The sequence below is a fragment of the Aquarana catesbeiana genome, linkage group LG03 (assembly GCF_042186555.1).
Source record: "Aquarana catesbeiana isolate 2022-GZ linkage group LG03, ASM4218655v1, whole genome shotgun sequence".
NCBI lineage: Eukaryota > Metazoa > Chordata > Amphibia > Anura > Ranidae > Aquarana > Aquarana catesbeiana.
In genome coordinates, this window is record NC_133326.1 from 168,663,284 (window position 1) to 168,686,646 (window position 23,363).

A 23,363-nucleotide genomic window follows, 5' to 3' on the forward strand; every position below is an offset into this window, starting at 1 on the left:
TGAACTGTGTGTTTTTTTTGTTTTTTGTTTTTTTTAAACCCCTTCATAGGGGGGTAAAACAAATCCTAATGCCTGAACACAGTTTTGCAACTTTGACATGTGTAAGATCCCTTTTACACTACAGCGCCGCTAAAGCGCCGGTAGTTTTTGCCATGTTTTAGCAGCGCTTTTCGGCCACTAGCAGGGTGGATTTTACCTTTAAAAAAGTGCAGTTTTGTGGCGATTTGGAAGCGCTGCCCATTTATTGCAATGGGCAGGGGCGTTTTGGAAGCGCTATTTACAGCGCTCCCAGCCCACCCCAAAGATGCTGCTTGCAGGACTTTTTATAACGTCCAACAAGCGCACCGCCCCAGTATGAAAGCACATGCTGCAAAGTATGGGAGGCAATTTTCAGGCGCTTTTTAGACTCTATTTCTAGCGCTAAAACACCTGAAAACTGCCTCAGTGTGAAAGGGGTCTTAGAAAAACTGTATATCCTTGAAAAAGTCACGTGACTGTGATGCAACGCGTGGGAGGAGCCAAGGAAGCTCTGTGCAGATCAGCAGTATCACACAGTGTACTGCAGTGAATCTGCTCCTGTCTAAGGCGGCTGACTGCTATAGTAAAACCTGCATATGCCTTATCATTATAAGGCACACGTGAGTGGATTGAAGTTTGCCTGTGTACCTTGGTATCCTAACTATTGCACAATGATTGTTTTTTTCTCTTATCTGCCTGTTAAATGAGATCTGTTTATGATTCTCACATTGGTTGTGAACAGAAGCAAAAGAAACATTGTTACTATAAATGTCAATGAGCACCTTAATTAAGCAAGTGTTTTTAAACAGCTTTGCTAGTGGGACCGGATCAAAGCTCTATACCAATCGGATTCTACACTTGTATAATTGAACCTTCTGAATACATCCCTATATATTTTTATGTTGATTTTTTTATGTGGATTTTTTTACACATTTGGTGGCACTAATTTTTTATATTTTATACTATTTTGATTGCTGGATTTTTTAGGAAATTTTACTCACCGCTGGATTTATTTGAGTATTTATATTTATTTATTTATTTTTATTCATATATATTCATTTTTATGCACATTGTGAAGCGCTTCAAATATCATTATTTATGTATATCACAACTACTTCATGTTTTCAGGTGGATTATACCTTGTTTTCAGTACAAATTGGGCTTTCATTTGGTGGTAAATGTTAATGGATATTTCCCTGATTTTTAATTTTTTTTTATGTTTTTATCTTTCTTGCTGTTATATCCTACTGCCAAATAACAAACCAAAATAATTTCTCCTGCTCTTGACGATCGCAACGATACCACATATGTAAATGTGGAAATATACGCCGCGCTGCCAAAAATGTGAATCAAAATTACTAAACTGTTTGCCACATGTAAGGCCTCATGCACACAGGATGTTTAAAAAATGCCAGCGCTACGTTTTTGAATAGCGTTCATGGGCATTTATACATGTTTTTCTGCATTTTTTGGAATTGGCGTTTTTTGGCATTTGTTCAGTAAAACCACTCCCTATAATGTAAAAACGCCAAACGCATCTAAATGCTTGTTAAGTGTTAAGCAGCGTTTTTTGTTTTTACAGATCAACAGCTTTTGCTCCTGGATGCACAGGCTGTTTGTTTTTTTTTCTTTACTGCCCCTAAACGCTTATGCGTTAAAAAAAAAAAAAAAAAATGTCCGCCCCTAACAGCAGCTGTAAAAACGTCCTGTGTGCATGAGTCCTAAAAGTGCACAAAATGAATAAACAGCACCAGAAAACACAACTAATGTCCAATGTATCAATAAGTCCTGTTGAAATAATCGTTGCTTAAGGTACAAAAGGTAGGTGAACAGTTGCTGGTGCCACTAGTAAGACTGGCCATAGACGTTCGAATATCGGCCGGTTGAGTAGGAACCAGCCAAGATTTGACCAGTATATGGGCAGGCTGAATATACCAAGTTGGTCGATCAACTTGGGTACAACCAGCCCGCCGGATTTCACATGCGATTTATCACTAGCGGCTGGCATAGCCGCTAGCAATAATCACTATATTCTCCCAGTGGGGACAGCCCCCACCCATCCTATCCCAATCGAAGAATACAATGTCTCGGCAGGAGAGATTCCCCTTTTCAGCGCAGTCTGTGTTAATGGGGGAATCGTGCAAATTTCTTTCCTGCAAAATCTGCACAGTCCTATGGCCTGCCTAACAGATAAACACGTGACCCCACATTGGATGTACACTCACCACAGTGGATGGACCTTCGATTACTAGAACGGTCTCCCTGCATTTTTTTTTTTTTTTTTGCTTGGACCCACTGTGTATCTTCTCACCAACTTGACCATTCACATGTACCAGGATGTAATTTCTTCCAATGCAATCCACTGCCACTCAAAAAACAGTATCAGGAAAAAAAAGGTTAATTGCGCAAAGCAGCCGACTTTATTAAACCATCTAAAACCTTACAATTACACAACACTCACATGTATGTGTGCCTAGGGGGCGGCACCTGGTACATACAACGCTTTTTGTCAAGATGGCCGTCGCTGACCAGAAGCCGATGTGACGTCATCAGAAGTGATCATTTATATAGAGAACTATAACTTTTCTTATGTTAAAAAAGATGTTGCCTAGATGCCTACCAGACCTTTTTGCAACCATAACTAAATTGCCTTTTTTGTGTATTTTTAACGCATTCCTTTTAGCAAATAAACGGTTACCTGGGTTGGTTTGGGAATGATCTCAGGTAGCCCATAAAAAGTCTCACTTTGTGCGCTGAAGATATTGTTCATACTTCTCAAACTAAATCAAATGCAGTTTTAGGTCTGATGTTCCAAATTAAAAAAAGAAAAAAAAACGAACTGGAAAAATCAGTGTTGCGCTCATTCTGGACATTAGAGCCCATACCTTGTATTTATTCTCCAATTTTATTATTCAGGGTAGGTGACAATAATGGAATTGCATAGTCACAGTTGAATGTATATGGTTATATTGTGTTCATGGTGGTAAAGATTACCTCTACATCTTATTTACTATATCTGAATGATGTGAATTCTGTTTTCCAGCTATCTGGGGAAGTAGAGATGCTTAAACAAAAGGTGGAAATCCTCAATAAAGAACTTTATGAGACAAATGAGAAGTTAAATGGGGCTCAGCTGATTAAGAATAAGCTGGAGGACAGGTAAATGATGCTTATTTATAGGCAAGAGATAATTGAGCAGTGAGGTTTGAGATGGGTTATTGGACTTTGGCGCCCAAGACATCCCATTAATTGATGTTTATAAACATGGAGGGCCAACACTATCCAGCATGTAGGAACATTTAACTCGGTGTTATTAAAGCTGTTTTAACAGGTTTGGCATCCAGCAAACCTGTATTTTGCTCATGCAGTCAGTTTAAGCAAAACTTTTAGGGCTCTGTTTAGACTGTTTTGTGCGGTTCTCCACATACATCTTGCAGTCCATTCATTTAGCGTGGGTTGCCATAGCACTGAAAAGCATATTTTAATGGACATGATCGTATTCCTGCTGATTTTGAAGCATTTTTTTAGATGTTTTACAGGCGTATTGAGGCATTTAACAAGCATTTTTGCATGTGTATCAGGCTTCAGGAGTTTGTTTCCTAAGGTGGGCAAGAGGAAGACAGCAGTTCTTTAGGTGTTAAAACAAACTTGTTGCGTGTTTACAGGTGCGCCTATTGAAAACTATAGGACCAAAAAATACCCTCAAATAGACACACTCAAAAAAGCTCCTGTACTTTAATGAGCGTAGGGCATAGAGCACAGGGTTGACCGAGTGTACAAGTGTGTACAGCAGCGGTGCTCGAGGGCCACTTAAGTGATTTGGTAACTGGTCGTAGGCCACAATTAAATGAAATAAAATGGTTCTGAATTTTTTTTTTGAATAGCATAATGCAGATTTTAAACAATCGGGACAATTTCCCATGGGACCAGTCCTCATTAGATGTTTGATTTTAATCAGAGTCATAACAGAAAACAGACGGATTGTGTGAAAGGGGCCTAAGGCTGCTTTCACACTGATGCACTGCAGTTTACCTGCACTGAGGGTGGAGCACAGTGCTCCCGCAGGTTAGCTGTGCTTTGCCATATACTTCTATTCTACCTTGCAAGTGTGGTACACTTTCTGAAAGAGCACACTGCATTGAGCAGTTTTGGTGCGCTTTCACAATGTGTATCCAGATATAATGGAAGTCTCTGGCTCAGTGCGACTAAACCACTGGAAAGCCGCAGCCGCACTTTACTGCACCCGCAGATCAGTGTGAAAGCAACCTTATAACTCATTTTTTTTTATTTTATTTTTTTAAGTGCTCATATATGCCCATTGCTAAACTGTGATGTTTAATGAACTGACCTTTTTGATTTTTCAGTTTCTGGTGGCATCACTGGCTGTTAGAAATGTTCCTGTCCCAGGCTGAGTGAAAGCAAATGCACTTCGCCTGGAACATGAGCTGGCACTATAGAGGAAGCATCGTCTTATGCAGTTCCTGCTCCCTCCCCAGCCGCTTGCTTCCTCCTGCGCCAGCTCTATCCACTCTGATGCTCTGGGATGGCGGGTTGGCAACTAATGATCTGGGTTTGCCTACCTGCCAGTCCCAGAGCCGGAGGTCTTATGCCACCGGTCGAGCACCCCTGGTGTACAGTAACAGTTAGAATTAATGGGTTTCTGCATATTAGGGCGTACAGAATTAAGCAGAAAAATGTGTGAATGTGGGCTTACACAACCATTCATATATTAGCCTTTTGAATGGTTGATATTTTCCAGAGTGCTGAAATATTTCATCAGCACATGCCTTAATGCCTAGGGAGCAAACTAGTAGTGGTATTTATTACAGGTACTTGTATAGCGCCATCAATTTATGCAGCGATTTACATATACATTGTACATTCACATCAATTCCTGCCTTTAAGGAGTTTATAATCTAAGGTCCCTAACACACATTTATACATACTAGGGCCAATTTATCTAGGAGCCAATTAACCTACCGGCATGTCTTTGGAGTGTGGGAGGAAACCCACGCAGACAGAGGGAGAACATGCAAACTCCAGGCAGGTAGTGCTGTGGTTGGGCCAATGACCTCAGTGCTGCCAAGATATACTAGAAGGAATCAATATATTCTATATGATGCAATTTAAAAATGACTACCTTTTACACTTATTCATTCTTAGCATGGCACTTTTTGTTTCTTTACTTTTCAGATGTTTTTCTCTTGAGAAGAAGCTTGCAGATAACCAGTTTGATATGGATGAGAGACAGAAACTTCTATTTTCTGTCCAGACATTGGAGCTCCAAGTTGAGAGCTTGAAGTCCGAAATGAAAATGGAGCAGAGCAAAACTGAAGAACAAAAGTAAGTGTGCTCTGACTTGAAATGCCTAGCTCAAACCAGTGGCTGCCTATTCAGTATAATTGCAAAACAAATACATCCATGTTTTTCATCTACCACTTAATTCCAGTTTTAATGTTTTTGTTCAGGAAAACTAGAACTAAAGTTTATCACTTTTCCTGTGTTTGTCTTTTATATAATCTAAATTACAAATGACTTGCACTTGTTTATTTAAAAAGGAGGCTGATGTCGGCTCTGCGGGAATCATTTGACAAACAGAAATTGGACTACGAGATGCTGAAAAAAGCAGAGGTAAATTCATGGGACATGTTTTCATGTCGGTTCATGTTGTGAAGATCATGAAATATTGCTGTTATATAGAGTATGCATTGATCGCTTGAAATGTAGTATGCCAGATCTTTACATTGTGATTTGTAAAGGTATATTAAGGCACTATTCAGACCTCTGCAATGCAGAGCACTGCAGGAACATGCGCGTTAATGCACGTTATGTGCATAGCGAGTCATTTTGATTGGTACTCCAATGCACCTCCGATGCATGTTTGTTGCCTGCTCTTGTGTGTTTAAGTGTGCTACAAAAGGAAAAATGGTGCATGTTCAATTTACGTTCGATTTCTGGTGTGTTAGCAGCCTGTTCGTGTCAATGGGCTGCCTTAACGCAATGTAAGTTAAAGTGATTGTAGATTCTAGGTAAAAAACCAAACAAAACAAACATGTTATACTTACCTGCTCTATTGCAGTGGATTTGCACATATCAGCCTGGACCCTCCTCTTCTCGGGTCCCCCTTCACTGCCCCTGGCCCCTCCCTCCTGTGGAGTACCCCCCACAGCAAGCAGCTTGCTATGGGGGCACCCGAAGCCGAGCTGCAGCTCAGTGTGTTCATTCAGACACGGAGCTGTCGTTCGGCTCCACCACTTCTTTCTTCTGATTGGCTCCCGCGGCTGTCAAAGTCAGCCAATGGCGTCGCTGCTGTGTCTCAGCCAATCAGGAGAGAGAGTCTGGACAGAGATGGAGCTCAGGTAAGTATTAGGAGGGGGGCTGGGGAGGCTGCTGCACACAAAAGGCTTTTTATCTTCATGTATAGAATTGCATGACGATAAAAAAAACCTGCTACCTTTACAATTCCTTTTAAACAAAATGCATGTTAACACAACACACCAGAACAAACAGGTCTGAGTGGGCCCTGATAGTATATTCATAGTATTGTTTTTTTGAGAATGTAAAAAAATAGTCAGATTTTTATTGGTGTTGAGCTGGTCTGTTGAATGAAGAATGGGGGATTTATGTACAAACCTTCATACCTAAAAATAAGTTATTTACAATGTGCACTGTGATATGTTTTGTTGCATATTCCAGTGCAAGTAAAATGCATGGACGTGAGAAAATCTATTTTTTTTTTTTTTCAATAGGGACCATTCACACATATGAGTTATGTTGAAGATACACTGGAAACAAATACAGAATGTCTGCACTTTCTGGTGCATTTTCTAATTTTTAAGTTATTTCAAGTCTGTACCAAAAATGTTAGGGCAACGCACATAGAAATGCGTAAAGTGTGCGTCACACTTGCAGTGCTATTAATTGTTAATGATAGCCCAAATGTTGATGGGAAACATGCAGTTGGTAAAGAAACACACAAACCAAATTGCAGCAAAATTCTCCATAAGCTCCGATGTTTGTTATCCTGCAAATCGAATAGAAACCGATTTGAACTTTTTTTTAGTTTTAGTTATTTGCAATGTGTCTCCTACTAGTTGCAAGGAAGAAAAGCTTTAAAAATTATTACTGAAACTGGTTGTTACAAAATTTAGTTAGCCTACCTTATATGTTTAACCAAGTCCCGACCGCGCTGTAGCTCGTCTAGTTCTGGGAGGGCATCCTCAAACATTCTCCCAGAACCATGCCCCCAGTGCACATCTAGACACAGCTGATCACAGATCAGGGTAAAGGGCCAATCACAGCAGCCCTTTACCATGTGATTAGCTGTGCCCAATCGCAGCTGATCACATGTAAACAAACTTGCCAGTTATCTGCATTCCCTTCCTCACGTGCTACACAGCGGAAGGAGAGCCTGTAACAAGTGTGATAGGGGACATTTGCACTGATGATCAGGGCACTAATCATCAGTGTCTTGATTATCAGTGCAGCCCCCAACAGTGCCAATTAGTGCCCATCAGTGCAGCCTCATCAACGCACACCAGTGAAGGAGAAAAATTACTTATTTGCAAAATTTTCTAAACTAAACTAAGAAAAACCTTTGTTTTTTTTTTCAAATTTTTTTTTTGTTTATCAAAAAATTAAAAAAAACTTAGTGGTGATTAAATACCACCAAAAGAAAGCTCTGTCTCCTGAAAATTATAAAAATTTCATATGGATACAATGTAGCATGAACGCGCAATTGTCCTTCAACGTGCGACAGCACTGGAAGCTGAAAATTGACCTGCGCATGAAGGGGGTGAAAGTGCCCAGTATTGAAGTGATTAATTAGAAATGTGGCATTGGGCAGGCAGGAGATATACACCATGCACCAGGCATAAGTCAGTATCCGCTCTGCAGAAAAGCTTTTACAATACAGCAGGGAGAAAATGTAATAACAGGCAAGGGCTTGTACCAAGTGTCTACCAATAGACTGTTTTGATAGGAGTAAACAGAAGTCCCCACTGATGAAGAAGTCCTGTAGCTCTTGTGTGGCTGTTAGGCCACAGCTGGGTGCATTGCTGTACAGGAGTGCTTTCACTGATAAACTTTGAGTTTTTTTGACAGCCTCAGGAGGTTGCTGAATGACATATCTCATACATTATGTCTGTTCTTTTGTAGATAGCAAATTATAACCATTCTACATTGTGCCAACCAAAGAGTTACATAGGCCTGTGGCTCTAACAGTTGACTCTTTTTACAGTATGTGGAAGAGAGTAACGCAGTCACTTCTACAATGCTCCATCTATGGTCAAGGAGCACAGAGAAAGCGCCTGCCCTGTGGTCTCCAGTCCTAATTTGTTTCTGTACACACAGCATAAGCTAACTAGCAAAGTGAGCTGCTGTTTATAGATTTCCTCCTGCTGTGACTTGATTTTGGTAGTGGGCATTTTCTGGTTCAGGATTAGGTTTGCAGCTGCTGAGTGAGCAGTGGTATATGAGCGTTACCTGATAATGTTACAGTGCTTATATATTCTAAGCACTACAAAATATAAACAAAAAAATAAAATTGTCCCAATTTTTAACCACCTTAGCTCCGGAAGATTTTACTCCCTTGATGTCAGATCATTTTGTTGGTATTTAGCACTGCACTACTTTAACTGGTAATTGCGTGGTCATGCAACACTTTACCCAAACCAAATGTATATATTTTTTTTCAGAGAAATGGAAATTTTCTTTTGGTGGCGTTTGATCACCACTGGGTGAAAATTAAGAAAAAATCCCAAAAAGTGTTCTAGTGTTTGGTTTGCGTAAAAGTTATAGTGTTTACAAACTATGGTGTGTGTGTGTGTATAATTTTTTTCCACATATATATATAATATATTTTTTTTATACTAGTAAGAGTGGTGATCAGTGACTTTTATAGTGGGACTGTGCTGCGGGCAATCGGACACTGAAACAAAGAGATTGTTCCCCCTGTACAGAGCCCTGTGTTGTTTGTCAACACAGGGCTGTGATTTATTCTACTGAGCAGGTACCGACCGTGAATTATTGGCTAGTAGCTGCTGACAAAATCCTGCTTTGTCTAATCTCAGCAGGGGCACATGCCCTGAACCTGGAAGAAGGAGGCAACGTACAGGTACAACGATGTGCCTGTAGGAGTCGCCCGTCCGCAGTACAATGCAAAAGTCAGTCCCAAAGTGGTTAAACAATATCTGTCACAAATATATTTTCTCTACAGTCTTCTGTCTTTAAAACAAAACAAGTTAAATTGGTGCTTTTTCATCACATAATATCACTAATTGTGCTTTCATTTTTGTCCAGGCCGAGAAGGTGCCAAAAGCGCAGTGTACAAATTTATTAGGAAAGCTGGATGAATGTGAAAAAGCTCTGGCTAAAAAACAGCAAGAGATTGATGAGCTGAAGATGCAAGTCAATAAACATACAGAAGATGCTGAGACAATAGCACTTCTCCAAGCTCAGGTATGCTAAAGCAGAACTACTTTTATTTGCTGTGTTGTCTGCTAGGTGACAAAACTCCAGAATAGCCGGATCATTGTAGAAGCTAATCCAAAACTGGCACTGACACTTAGAGCCCTTTCACACTGGGGCGTTGTTGGTAAAGCGCCACCATTTTTAGCGGCGCTTTACCATCGTTTTAGCGGCACACTTTTAAGCCCCGCTAGCGACCGAAAAAGGGTTAAAAGCACCCGCAAAGCTGTAGCGCTGACCATTGATTTTAATGGGCAGGGGCGCTTTAGGAGCGGTGTATACACCGCTCCTAAAGCGCCTCAAAGATGCTGCTTGCAAGACTTTTTTTGACGTCCTTGCAGTGTGAAAGCATTCGGGCTTTCACATTGGAGTGACAGGAGAGGCGCTTTACAGGTGCTATAGCGCCTGTAAAGCGCCTCAGTGTGAAAGGGGTCTTCAAGCAGCACTGTTATTTTTTAATGACACAAGTAGGAAAAATTCTTGTTCTATGACATAATCACAATCCCACACCTTACAATTGCAGCAAACTGCTAAACCATTGTCAGGTTGGATGAGACCCATTGACATTTTATGGAAGCATTGTCCCTATATATCACCCCCCCCCCCCCCCCAACAGTGGGTGGTGTTGGCCCGCACTCCCTGTTCTCCACTTAATTCAATTTTGGTTAGATGGGTTGAGTTTAAATTTTAATGTGACAGGTAGCCATCTAATGAATATTGCGTTCAGTGGGCATTAATAAATTCCTGCAGTGCTCAACCTAAAGGCCTGCCAGAACTTGCTAAATTTTAAGCCTAAAAAATGATTGTTAAAATGACTCTCTTGAATCTGGCGGCTCCTACTTCACTACTGTGTCTTGAAGTGAGGTAGGGGCCGGTGAGAAGGAACACAGGGTACAGGAATTCGACACTCAAGGAAGTGTTGGATTCTGAAGAGTTGTATCTATGAATACAACACAGAGTGGCACAGACCTCCAAAAGCGGTATAGATTAAATTGTTTCTTTCAGGGGGCACTTTGTCTTTAATTATTTTGGAGTTACAGCCATAAATTAAATGCGTTAAGATTTGTATTCAATATTCCCAGACTAGAGTTGAATTTTGCCTTATGAAAGCTGTTGCACACTTTAGAAATAGTTGCTGAACATTATGTGTTTACAAGCTAAGAATAAATGTCTGTGCACACAGCCTAAATGACTACAGTATTTAGAAATATTTTTATTCACACACAGGCGTACTCTTCCATTTGATTAAGTATAGCTGAATTCCTCTATTTGGTTTTTGCCTTCTGTATCTCATACAGAAATTATATTAAGGTTTATCCAAACACATTCCTCATGGACAATAGGATTTTTGTACTCGCCGTAGAAATCCTTTTCTTGGAGTCAAATGACTCATTTTGTTTTATACTGCCACCTAAAGGATGATTGAACACTGGCAAATGAAAAATCTGTAGGCCAGCTAAGGGTAACCCCTCCCACTACCAGCATACTTCAGTTTTGTATGAAAGCAGTACTGAGAGAATTAATGTAAAAAGGGGGAAAGACTTCTCACCGGAAACTACCACACACCTCCGGTGAGAAGTCTGAGGAAGACGGCGGTACCGGGAAGCGGTGGGGCCTGTATCTGATTAGGGAGCAAGCGGGTTTTCTCTGTACAGTGGACGGAAGGTTGGCATTGCGAGTGAGGAGGTACGGACACCCCAGACTGATGGAAAGACCCCGCAGAGGGTTATATCTGCAGACGCTGACGACCTCGCTACAAACAGGAGGTCCACTTCGTCTGGTAAGGGTCACTAACATACTTTTTTGTGGTTTGCACTCCAAGGATAGATCCACCCTTTACCCTCTTGGCGGTGGCAGAATCATCTTTCAACTTGTTTTTTCTATTCATTTCTCCTCCCGTTGAGGAATTGGATTCAACATACACCATATGTGGAATTTGCACCTAATGATCAGTTTAGTCTAATCTTTCTACACATTCTATGTGGACTTTGCACTTAATAATTATTATTTTTGCACTATATGAATTTATGTGGACACTTTCTTTAACTAAATTGTTGTTGTTGTTTTATATATAGAGTGATATTATTTTATTTACCTAATCTGCACATATAACAATATGTGATTCTGCTTAGGGAACTCGATATTTTTCTAATTAGCACAACTATTCCCCCTTTTTACATTAGTTCTTCATGCATGGTTATCGCATGTTTGTGTCGCAGCTTTTTTCTTTATAGAATATATATATATTTTTCTTCAACTATTTATCACTATTAGCGCGGTATATGCCCCCTATTTTATTTACCTTGAGTACTGAGAGAATGATCCTAAACACAGGGGGTGGGACCTCTGTCACTCAAAGGACTCAAAAAATGTAATTTTACTGGGAATAGAAAAATCCTATGAATTTTTCTCGAATCGTCTTCCAGGGCAGCATCCTAGAGATAGGCTCCTCCTCCGTAAAACAGGAAACACATTAGTCCACCATTATAAATTTCACAGTCTTGCCTGCGTGCCTCAGTTGTTTGTGTTTCCTCCGGACCCACAGGAGCTGCAAGAAATGTTTGTTATTTTTACTCTGTCTCTGTGCTTGTTGCAGGAGACCCCCTGCCAGCATCCCATACAGCCCAACGGGAGGGCGAGCAGGAGCAGCAAAACCTGAGCAGTATTGCGCTGCCTGAGATTTCACCCCTACTGAGGGGTCTGCAATCGTCCCCCCAGGCTGCAAGAAGACACTGTCATCTCTCCCATGCCGCTGCACTTTTTTTTGTCAGGTCCGGGAATCTCCTCCAGCCTTTACATGTGTACTAGGGAGGGGGATGGTAACCCCCCCCCCCCCACCACAGGCTGCCGTTGTCCGGTCATTTTTACTTTTGTTTTTTACCTCTCCTGCCCCTTTCCGCTGCTCACCGCGTATGGCGTCCTCAGCACACCGCTGTACAAGCCTCTCCTCATGGAGGCTCTGCAGGGTGTACTAAGATGGCGCCAGCGCCGTGTGATGCAGTTCCGGGTGGCGGTCATTTTCCCGAAGCCTATCTTCGGGAAGATGCAGAGCGGGACACTCAGGACTTCCGGGGGCGGAGTTTTAAAAAAAAAATGTATATGTGTTTAAAAAAAAGAAAAAAAAAGTTATAATATTAATCACATTCAGTGTGTCTCCCTCCCTATTAGTTTTGTACACCTAGGTAGGAGAATACCAACGGCAGCGGCATGTGCAGGTATAGCCACCAACCTGCACGGAGTCAGCTGGGGGCGGGGCCGGAGCTTAAGCAGGAAGCAGTTAAAAAGGCCCCTCTAAGCAGAGGATCCTGGTGACTGACCATGTCTGCCGCTTCTCCACCCTGCCCTGCAGATCCTGCGAGCCATGACAACTCCAAGGTAAGCCAGAATACTCAAGAGTTATCTGTGTCTTAACCTTACTATAAAACTGCCTACTTACAGGCAGTCTTTGACCGCCTACCTCATGGGGACCCTTTTTACTATGCTTGATTTTAGACAAAGACCCCTGAGGAAAGGAAAGCGAAAGGCAAAACATGTGCTTTATGCAACCACCGGCTTTCCCCTGAATGGAAAAAACCCCTATGTCAGAAATGCATACACAAAATGGTGGCCAAAGAATCGCAGGGGTATTTGAAAGATCTGCTCAACTCTTTCAAGAAAGAAATTCAGAGCACCATGGCGCCACTACGCTCAGTTATTGAAAAATTGGAAGCGCCATCAAGTATCGGTCAGGCCAGTATCCCATCTACCAGCATTCCTGCAGGTAACAGGGAACAGGCAGAGCAAGAAGAGGATTCAGATGAATCTGAACAATCTGAATCGGAGGATGGAATTTGCTCAGACTCTGATGAGGAAGATGACACTGCAGAGGGCAACCTATTTCCCTCAGAGGACACGGATAGTCTTCTTAAAGCCATAGCTGACACTCTAGGCATCAAAGAACAGGAAACCGCAGAGCTCACAATACATGACAAGATGTACAAAGGGCTACAACGCAGAAAACCCAGAACATTCCCTGTACACCAAACCCTCAAAGACATAGTCAAAAAAGAATGGGAAGACCCAGAGAAAAAACTCTTTATACCAGCCACAGTCAAACGCAGATACCCGTTTACAGAGACAGACACCAAAACCTGGGCTAAATGCCCCTAAGTGGATGCCTCTCTGGCAAAAGTCACAAAAAACCTGACTTAGCCTTTGACGATGCAGGTACCCTAAGCGACCCCATGGATAAAAAAAATAGAAGCCCTCCTAAAGAGGGCCTGGGAAGCAGGGGCCGCAAACCTGAATCCGGCTATAGCTTCCACCTGCACAGCCCGGACTTTACTAATGTGGTTAACCCAGCTTTAAGAACTGCTGGAGAATGACACACCCAGGGAAGAATTAATAAAAACCATCCCTACGCTAACCAGAGCGGCAGCTTTCCTAGCTGATGCCTGAAACTGTCAGAATATCTTCTAGGGCCACAGCACTACTAAACTCAGATTATGCTGGATTCCATTTACTGGAGACCTACTTTTCAGGCCTGAACTAGAAACAGTCCTGGACAGGACTGCAGCAAAGAACAAAGGTTTTCCCCAATCCAAAAAGAAGCAAGGGAAGGCGCCCTTTCGGCAATTTAAAAAATTTAACAAGCCGGGGCAAAAAAGCGATGGGGACAGCAAAACAAAAAAGGCAAGGGTGAATTCATCCTCAAGCCTCCTAACCAAAAGAACAAAAAACAATGACTGTCACCAGGTGGGGGGGCAGACTTGCTGCCTTTTCCCACCAATGGGAGAAGGCAACAAAGAACAAGTTCATCTTGCACACCATAGCGGACGGCTACGCAATAGAATTCTCCACCCGCCCCCCAACCAAGTACCTAGCAACCATGCTGCCAAGGGACAACGATCGAGCAAAGGCCTTTTTGGAATCCCCGCAGAACCTATTGGATCAGAAGGTGATTCGTCATGTACTTTAAGAAGAGGAACAAAGGGGCTTCTACTCCCATATCTTCGCAAAAAGGAAAACGTCAGGCAAGCTAAGACTTATACTGAACCTCAAACCACTCAATTGAGGGATAAAATACAAGAAATTCAGAATGGAATCTATTTACTCGATCAGGAACATCCTGCCACGGGAGACATTCATGGCGACACTAGACCTACAGGATGCCTACCTACATGTCTCCATAAGAGAGGGTCATCAAAAATTCCTGAGGTTCGCAATACAAGGGCCAGCTACTACTCTACACCTACAATACGCAGCTCTCCCTTTCGGCATCTCTTCGGCACCAAGCATATTCTCAAAGATAATGGCGGAAGCATTAAAAGGTCTAAGCAAGGTATTGGAATAATACCGTACTTAGACGACCTACTGTTCTTTGCGGACTCGGCAGAAATCCTAGAAAACAATCTGTGCACAAGTATGTCCTATCTGCAAAACCTGGGATGAATAGTGAATGCAGAAAAATCTCAAATGACCCCAAGCCAGAGAGTGGTATATTTGGCATATGTGCTGGACTCCAGACTATCAAAAATTTTTCTAACAGAAGAAAAGAATGAAAAAAAATCACACAGGCAATAACCACCTCCCTTTTAGGGACCAATGCCATAACAATCAGACAAGGAATGACCATATTAGGACTGATGACGTCTTCCATTCCAGCCATCACCTGGGCACAGATTCACATGAGACCTCTACAGAACTACATTGTGTCTCAGTGGGATGGCAGGCAAGCGTCCCTAGACAAGTCCATTCCTCTTCTAACCACAGTCAAACAAACACTCCAATGGTGGCTCAATCCACATCGATACATCGAAGGGCGCAGATGGGCTCAATCCGATCCAATCAGGATCACCACCGATGCCAGCGCCCTAGGCTGGGGGGGGGGGGCCCACATGGAAGGGCTCTGCTCACAAGGGAAATGGACATCCAAATGGTCTTGAGAGAGCTAAAAGCTGTGGGGGAAGCACTAAAAGCGTTCAAGCCAGCATTACAGGGGAGAGACGTAAAGGTGCAATCAGACAACGCCACGACTGTGGCATATCTAAACAGGCAAGGTGGTACAAAGTCCTGAAACTTGATGAGGCTGACAGAGTCAATCCTACTATGGGCAGAAGCGAATAGAAGGTCAATATCAGGTATCCATCTGAAAGGAACAGACAATACGCTGGCAGACTTCCTGAGCCGGAAGACCATAAGACAGACAGAATGGTCACTGAACCAAACAACCTTCGCACAAATCACTCAAAGGGGATTACCCGAGGTAGATCTATTCGCTTCCAAAACAAATGCAAAATCACCAATATTCTTCTCCCTGGACCCCACAGATGGCAACAGCGGAGTAGATGCTTTCAACCACAGCTGGGGATGGCAACTGTGTTATGCATTCCCTCCAACTGCCATAATCCCAAAGGTGATTCAAAAAATAAAGGCAGAGAAAACGACAGTGATACTAATAGCACCACACTGGTCCCAGAGAGCATGGGTCAGCCACTTGAAAAACCTCAGCATACAACCTCAGCTGACATTGACGGACCGGCCAGACCTCCTGTCACAGGGCCCAGTCAACCACCCGAATCATAGAATCCTGAAGCTTTCGGCTTGGTTACTGAAGGGGTAAGACTCCAGAACAAAGGGCTGTCAGGCAAAGTGATCAATACCATCTTAAACAGCAGGAAGCCTGTAACTAGGGCTATCTATGAGAAAGTAAGAAAAAAAAATTGTCTCCTGGAACAGAAACTTCACTTCCAAAAACTACGGATAGTAGAAAAAGACACAACAAACTAGATGTAAGAAACACGCTCATAACATATCTCGAAAGAACAAAGGAGTGGCGAAGAATGACCTCCCTTTTCGTCCTTTATGCAGGAGTCAACAAAGGGAAACAGGCTTCCAAGAATACCATCAGCAGATGGATAAGAATGGCCATACAGATGACCTATGAGGCACAGGATCTCACTCCGCCAAGTGGAATCAGAGCACACACAACCAGAGCCTGGGCAACCTCGGTCGCAGAGAAAGCAGGGGCATCTCCGGAGCAGATCTGCAGGGCAGTGACATGGTTGAGCTTCAGTACCTTCGCAAAGCACTACCGTATAAGCCAGCGGTCCGACCAAGACCAGGCATTTGGTCGCAAGGTGCTCCAGTCTCTATCCCCACCCTAGTAAGTATTGCTTGATACATCCTCTCGGATGCTGCGCTGGAAGACGATTCGAGAAAACAGAGTTAGGTACCTGGTAACTCTTTTTCTAAGAAGTCTTCCAGGGCAGCACTAGTTCCCACCCTTGAAATGACAAATACCAGGTACAGTGGGGGAGCTTTTGAGCTTACTGGGAATTCCTTCGGTGCTTTAATACAACTGAGGCACGCAGGTAAGACTGTGAAATTTATAATGGTGGACTAATGTGTTTCCTGTTTTAGGGAGGAGGAGCCTATCTCTTGGATGCTGCCCTGGAAGACTTCTTAGAAAAAGAGTTACCAGGTACCTAACTCTGTTTTTTTTCTCAGTCGATGAGGGGCACAGGAAGTCCTAAACCTCTGAGAGTTTCAAAAGCAGGCCAACTGCAGGATGGCTAACATGGCAAATGCTAACTGGACCATCAAAAAAACAGAACTGGGGCCTGTCTGCAGCTCAAAGGGGCCACCTGAAGCACCTTACACCGAAGTTGGCATCAGATGAAGCCAAAACTTTCACCTGCTAGAACTTGGCAAACGTACGAAAAGAAGACCCAGTGGCAACCTTGTAAATCCAAGAAACAGTTTGCTGGTACCAAAAAACCCAGGAAACTTTTACAGATCTTGTGGTGTTCACCTTGCACCTACCAGAACCTGATCCTTGAGGCCATAGGCTTTTGATGGTGGTGGATCGAGAAATTGGTGAGGTCTTTTAGGGTTTATCTGGATGACAAAAAAGGGAATTGGCCTTTCTGAAAGAAGCAGTGGCTGAGAGACTCCAAAAGCACCGAACCACATCCAAACAATAGAGGGAAATTTCCTTTTGGCAAACTAGAGTCAGACAGAGGGATGGAAGAACAGTGTCTTGGTTAAGGTGAAAAACAAACTACCTTAGGCAAGAAGGCAGTAATAAGTCTTGAGGCCACCTTGTCTCAGCTCAAAACCAGAAGGGCTCCTTGTTTAGTTCTGAAACTAGTATTGCAGAGCTGGTAGCTACAAGACACCACCTTGTGGGTGACAGTAATGTCTCTTAATGGAAGCTATGTTAAAATAAGAGAATTACAGTAAAGTGTATTGCAGTTCATTAGTGCACTGTTTATACATACATCTTTTACTTATAGGTTGATGTCTACTGTTCTGATTTTCATGCGGAGAGAGAAGCCAGGCAAAATATTCATCAAGAAAAGGAGGACTTGGCAACACAGCTGGCACTCATGTTGGAAGAAAATGAATCTCTGAAGGGAAGGTAGGTATTCACTGATTGTAAATAATAGTTTAAAATGAAAAGAAACCATATTTGCATGAACCCCAGGCTAAATATTATTGCAGTATAGTTTGATAGAGCAGCACTAGCCCACTTGATATTTAGCATCTCACATGACCCTTTAGACCAGACATGTCCAAATTGCGGCCCGCGTTCCGGTTTCAAAAGGCCCCACTGGTAATTTGGATATATATATCTTTTGTGGCCCCCAACGAATCCTTGAGTGCCCCAAACTCGCTCATCCATGCCTTTATGGACCTTGCTATGTGCACTGGCCCAAATCATTTGGTGGAGGGGGGATTATGGTGTGGGGTTGTTTTTCAGGGGCCGGGCTTGGCCCCTTAGTTCCAGTGAAGGGAACTCTTGGGGCGTTGGCATACCAAGACATTTTGGACAATTTCATGCTCCCAACATTGTGGCAAAAGTTTGGGGATGGCCCCATCCTGTTCCAACATGACCGTGCACAAAGCAAGGTCCATAAAGTTGTGGAAGAGCGAGTTTGGGGTGGAGGAATGTGACTGGTCTGCTCAGAGTCTGCTCAACCCGATAGAACACCTTTGGGATGAATTAGAGCAGAGACTGCGAGCCAGGCCTTCTCGTCCAACATCAGTGCCTAACCTAACAAATGCACTTCTGGAAGAATAGTCAAACATTCCCATAGACACTCCTAAACCTTGTGGACAGCCTTTCCAGAAGAGTTGAAGCTAGCATAGCTGCAAAGGGTGGGCCAACTCAATATTGAACCCTACGGACTAAGACTGGGTTGCCATTAAAGTATGTATGTATAAAGGCAGGCGTCCCAATACCTTTGACAATATAGTGTATGTAAATGCTGAAATCTGCTGCTGGCTGTCCTAGTTGTAAACTTCCATCCTCATCAATAATCTTCCATTGCTCTGGGGAGTTAATACAGCCACTCGAGCTGTCATAGGCATTCAAGAGTATCAACCGTGCTTACCCTTTCTATCTTTTTGATAAACTAAAGGTCCGCAGCCCCCTTTTAATAGGAGCTCTTTTCATTGATGGATGCTACAGTACAGCTTCTTTGAATGTGTTGTATGGAGAAATACTCTTAATGAGTGCCTATGACAATTCCTGCAGCTGTTAACCCCACAGATTATTGCTTATTAGGGTTGGGGATCAGAGGACTGAAGATTTCAACTAGGATGGCTGGCATCAGCACAAGCAACATTTCTCATTAAATGTAACTAAAATATTTTCTTTCAGGCATTCCATAGAGCAGCTTCAGAGACGCCATGTGCCTTCATCAGAAGGTCCCCACCTCATGGCAAGAGGTAAAGTACTGCAAAAATGTCTAAAAGTCATTCTCTGTTTAACATATTTTCAGCTATTTTTGTTGGTGTGTAATAATATATACTTAGAGTGGCTAAAACCTGTTTGCTGTTTGTGCAGTCTGTGTCTGTTTAAGGCTTTTTTTTTCCCCCCATTCCTGTCTTGATACAAAATGAAGTAAAGGTGTAATCTCTCTGAAGGAAGGAAAACCCCTCTCAGTTGCAACTAGACTAATGTCCTCATTGGAGGAGTCACTATTCCTGTTAACAGTGATAATCCATTTTGGATTTTTTTAAAAATACTGTCCCAGTTACAGTCAGAAAGAGAGCATGCTTCTCCCTAGATGGTCACAGACAACAAAAAGACCTGACCGGTTCTAACCCTTTCCTACACTATGCACAATGAAAACAGAGTTTGGATATTTTAAAAATGAGTTAATCTTGAAAAACAGGCTTTTTTGTGTTTTTTGCATTTTTTTTTTTTTTTCTTCAAAGTTTTAGAATAGTTGAGTTTCACTAAAGAGCTTAGTAATTTAAAGCTGCACTATGAGGAAAGAAGTGAGCAGCAATACTTAACCTTTGTTCTCATTCTCTGCCTAATCTGCTCCTCTCCCGGTATGAGCACAGGTCCTCAATGTGCTCGCATGCAATGCAGGACCGCTGATCCTGCAATGCAAGTTATCATTTTGGAGAATATAGAAAAATCAACCAGCGCAACATAAAACCTAATACAGCAGCTGAAATACTGCGGGTCAAAATATCTAATTGCCAAGATAACAATAAAAAAGGCAGTACAGCGCAAACAAATAAAAACAAAACAAAGTAAATGAAAACAAATCAGAAAAAAAATGGTACAGAGTCCGTATTCTTCTTCATAAAAACATATTCTTGAGTAAATCAGTTAGGTCAAAACAGCAGTTCCCTTTAGGGGTATTCGGTCAGCCAGCTCCCACCCTAGTGTTGGATAGGATGCCAGTAATTAGCAATTTCACATGGTGTTCATCATCAACTCCAAATTCGGTACATAGAATAAAAGCAACAATATCTAGTGCTCTCTAATTATTCAGAACATATTTATTTAAAAAAGGGATAAAATGCACTTACAAATCACACACTGTGCCCCAGTGCTAAGGATGAATGGCATAAAAAGCAATGTGTATCTGTGAAGATCAGCGTGTAGGACGCGGGTGACATCACGATCAAGGTCACGTGGTTCCGTACATGTTACATCCCTAAGGGGTGGGACTTCATCAGCGGCCGCTGAAGTTCCGCCCCTTAGGGACATAACGCGTCATCAGCGGCATTTGAACAGCCGCTGATGAAGTCCCATCCTACACGCTGAACCTCACGGATACACATTGCTTTTTATGCCATTCATCCTTATCACTGGGGCACAGTGCGTGATTTGTAAGTGCATTTTATCCCTTTTTTAAATAAATATGTTCTGAATATTCAGAGAGCACTAGATATTGTTGCTTTTATTCTATGTACCGAATTTGGAGTTGATGATGAACACCATGTGAAATCGCCAATTACTGGCATCCTATCCAACACTAGCGTGGGAGAGGGCTGACCTAATACCCCCAAAGGGAACTATCATTTTGGAGAGGCTGTGACTGGATAAATGGCAAAAGGGGGGACTTGGGAGTATTGTTTTCTATACCTTTTCCCCAGATGAAAATGGTATTTTAAGTTTGCAGTGTAGGGGACACTAAATATTTAGTTTTTTTAGTAGTGACTGGAGTAAAAACAAACTGTTACATGGGGCAAGCAATGGATGAAAAAATGCCAGCATATGGCAGTACCAGAAATTAAGAAACTTGGTTGTTACTAAAAGATGTACAAACTTAACATACTAGCATTTTATTGCATTAAAGCTATGGTAATCGCTTCCTTGCTATAGTTACACTTCTTAAGTCTACAAATATGATATTTGCAGGAGCGGAGAGCGTGGAGCAGCCAAGTCTACATATACATACATGTCCTAAGTGTCAGCTGACTGTACCAGATATGGACACGCTGCAGATTCATGTCATGGAGTGCATCACTTAAATGAAGGCTGCAGAGAGCTTCGGAATAATTTAACTGCAAAAAATCACGTTTGTGTTATCTGTCTGACAAGCCTGTTTTCAAATCAATTTTAAGACATGTAATTTACATAGCTTAAGGTTGTTCATATGTAGTTTATACAACTGTATACTTAAATTATCCAGGACTGTGCACTGCAGAAAAACCAGGCTTAAAGTATCTGGCAAATACTCTAGGTACAAAAAAAAGACAACTTAACAAAATTGTTGGATCACAAGTTAAAATTGTAAGAAGTGTATACCGCCTCTCAGATCGCTGCTTTGTATTGACAATTTGCGCTTTAAGCATTGAAAAGAGCTCTCTCTACACCTATAGAGTTCCAACAGCAGGCTTGCAGCTTTCCTACATGGTAGCCTTCTCTCCCTTGTCCATTTAGACTGGGTTCACACTAGTGCAAATTGGATGCGGGTTTCGCATAGCAGGAGATTGTGACCGGGTCTCTATGGAGACGGTTCACACATCTCCGCAGCGGCTCCGGTGTGAATTGCACAAGAGTCCTGTGTGTCTTTTGGTGCGTTTCAGGTTCTATTTCAGCCCAAAATTCGGGCTGAAATCGGAACTGAAATGGTGAATGGAGAACCCAGCCTTATAGAACACCTTGTATTTTGCGATTGTTCACAGAATCCAAAGCGCTCTGTGATTCTATAAAAGAGCAGGACAAATTGCAGGAAGGTAAGTGGCAAGTCTCCTGCCTGGAGTACTGGAAGCATAGCAAAAGCTATACTATTAGAGCTCAGTGAAAGTTCATTGCAGCTATCCAAAGGGTGACATACCCATCCTGAGATTTAACTATCTGTACAACCCAGCAGATAAAAAAAAAAACCCAAAAAACCTGGAGTTATATATTTAATCTGTATTGCAAACATGTAAACCAGGCAAATTGGGATACGTGTGCATCCAAAGCTTAAACATCAGCTTCAGAGTGCTTACTTTTACATATTCCATAGTCAAACTTTGCTGTCTCATAAATGTTGCAGGCACAACTTTCTTAATATGCAGTAATACTTTTCAGTGTACAGTTCCTTGTCCACCTTGGGCTTAAGACAAATTATAGATGCTTTGGATAAGTCCATAAAGCTGCAATCACAAACCCTATCCTAGAGGCAATTAACAAAAGAGCCAAGCTTCAGTTTATGGCATTATTACTTACACAACCTTAAGTTTCCTTTTACAGTATTTGTTCATTCTCTATTTCCTGTTTGTTTCTAATCACTCCTAATTGTTAAAATTTGCACTGTCTGGGAGCTTCTATACATCATATTAGATAACTGACAGAAAACTACTTTGATACTTAAGACAGACTTGACTTTTGGCAGGTAGATTACTGTATAATATAATGTAAAGAATGATCTGTCATTTTTACAGCTGTGTAAATTTGAAGGTTTACCTGTTCGAATTCTTATGTAAATAAATTCTATACACAGTACAGTTAAACATAAAATTTATTTTGAATTCATACATTTTATTTGATTGCTCTGTTTTCATTTACAAGTAAGTCTTTATGTGAATGTATACAAAACATTACTGTAATGGTAACATATCCTCTAGTGAGTATGTGGCCTAGATCATGATTTTTAGATTATACACAACTTTTTTAAAGAATTATCGTATACGTGTATGTACACCTCTTACTCTATGTGAATTCTTGTGTAAAAAGACCAGGCGTTTAACTGAGGTTTAGTAAGTGCTTTGTTGAGTTGATCCTCTATATTGAGTGCCAAGCCATTTTTTTCACCCAATGGAAAAGTAGGACACGGAACATGGGAATACTTTGGAATTTTTAGGGACATAAAATAATATATTTAGAAATTACCCTTTCATTTGGCAAAAAAAAAAAAAAAAAAAAGTTCCTAATAAAAAATAATCTTTATTTATTACAGGTACTTGTATAGCGCCATCAATTTACACAGTGCTTAACATATACACTCACAGGACACTTTATTAGGTACACCTGTAACACAAATTGCTAATCAGCCAATCGCCGGGGGGCAGCTCAATGCATTTAGGCATCTAGATGTGGTGAAGACAATTTTCTGAAGTTTAAATTGAACATCAGAAAGGGGATTAAGTAACTTTTA

General features: G+C 41.8%; 1 protein-coding gene across 2 annotated transcripts in view; it reads left to right on the forward strand.

Moving 5' to 3' along the window:
• Positions 1–22,743, forward strand: part of OPTN (optineurin) — a 54,391-nt gene extending 31,648 nt beyond the window's left edge. For both annotated transcript variants that reach the window (XM_073619508.1, XM_073619509.1), the window contains exons 8-14: positions 3,062–3,177; positions 5,212–5,361; positions 5,577–5,649; positions 9,319–9,477; positions 17,763–17,887; positions 19,133–19,200; positions 21,137–22,743. In XM_073619508.1, coding sequence (XP_073475609.1) covers positions 3,062–3,177; positions 5,212–5,361; positions 5,577–5,649; positions 9,319–9,477; positions 17,763–17,887; positions 19,133–19,200; positions 21,137–21,249 — 804 coding nt within the window. In that variant the 3' untranslated portion in view covers positions 21,250–22,743. The remainder of the gene's footprint in view (positions 1–3,061; positions 3,178–5,211; positions 5,362–5,576; positions 5,650–9,318; positions 9,478–17,762; positions 17,888–19,132; positions 19,201–21,136) is intronic.
• Positions 22,744–23,363: the final 620 nt, after the last annotated feature.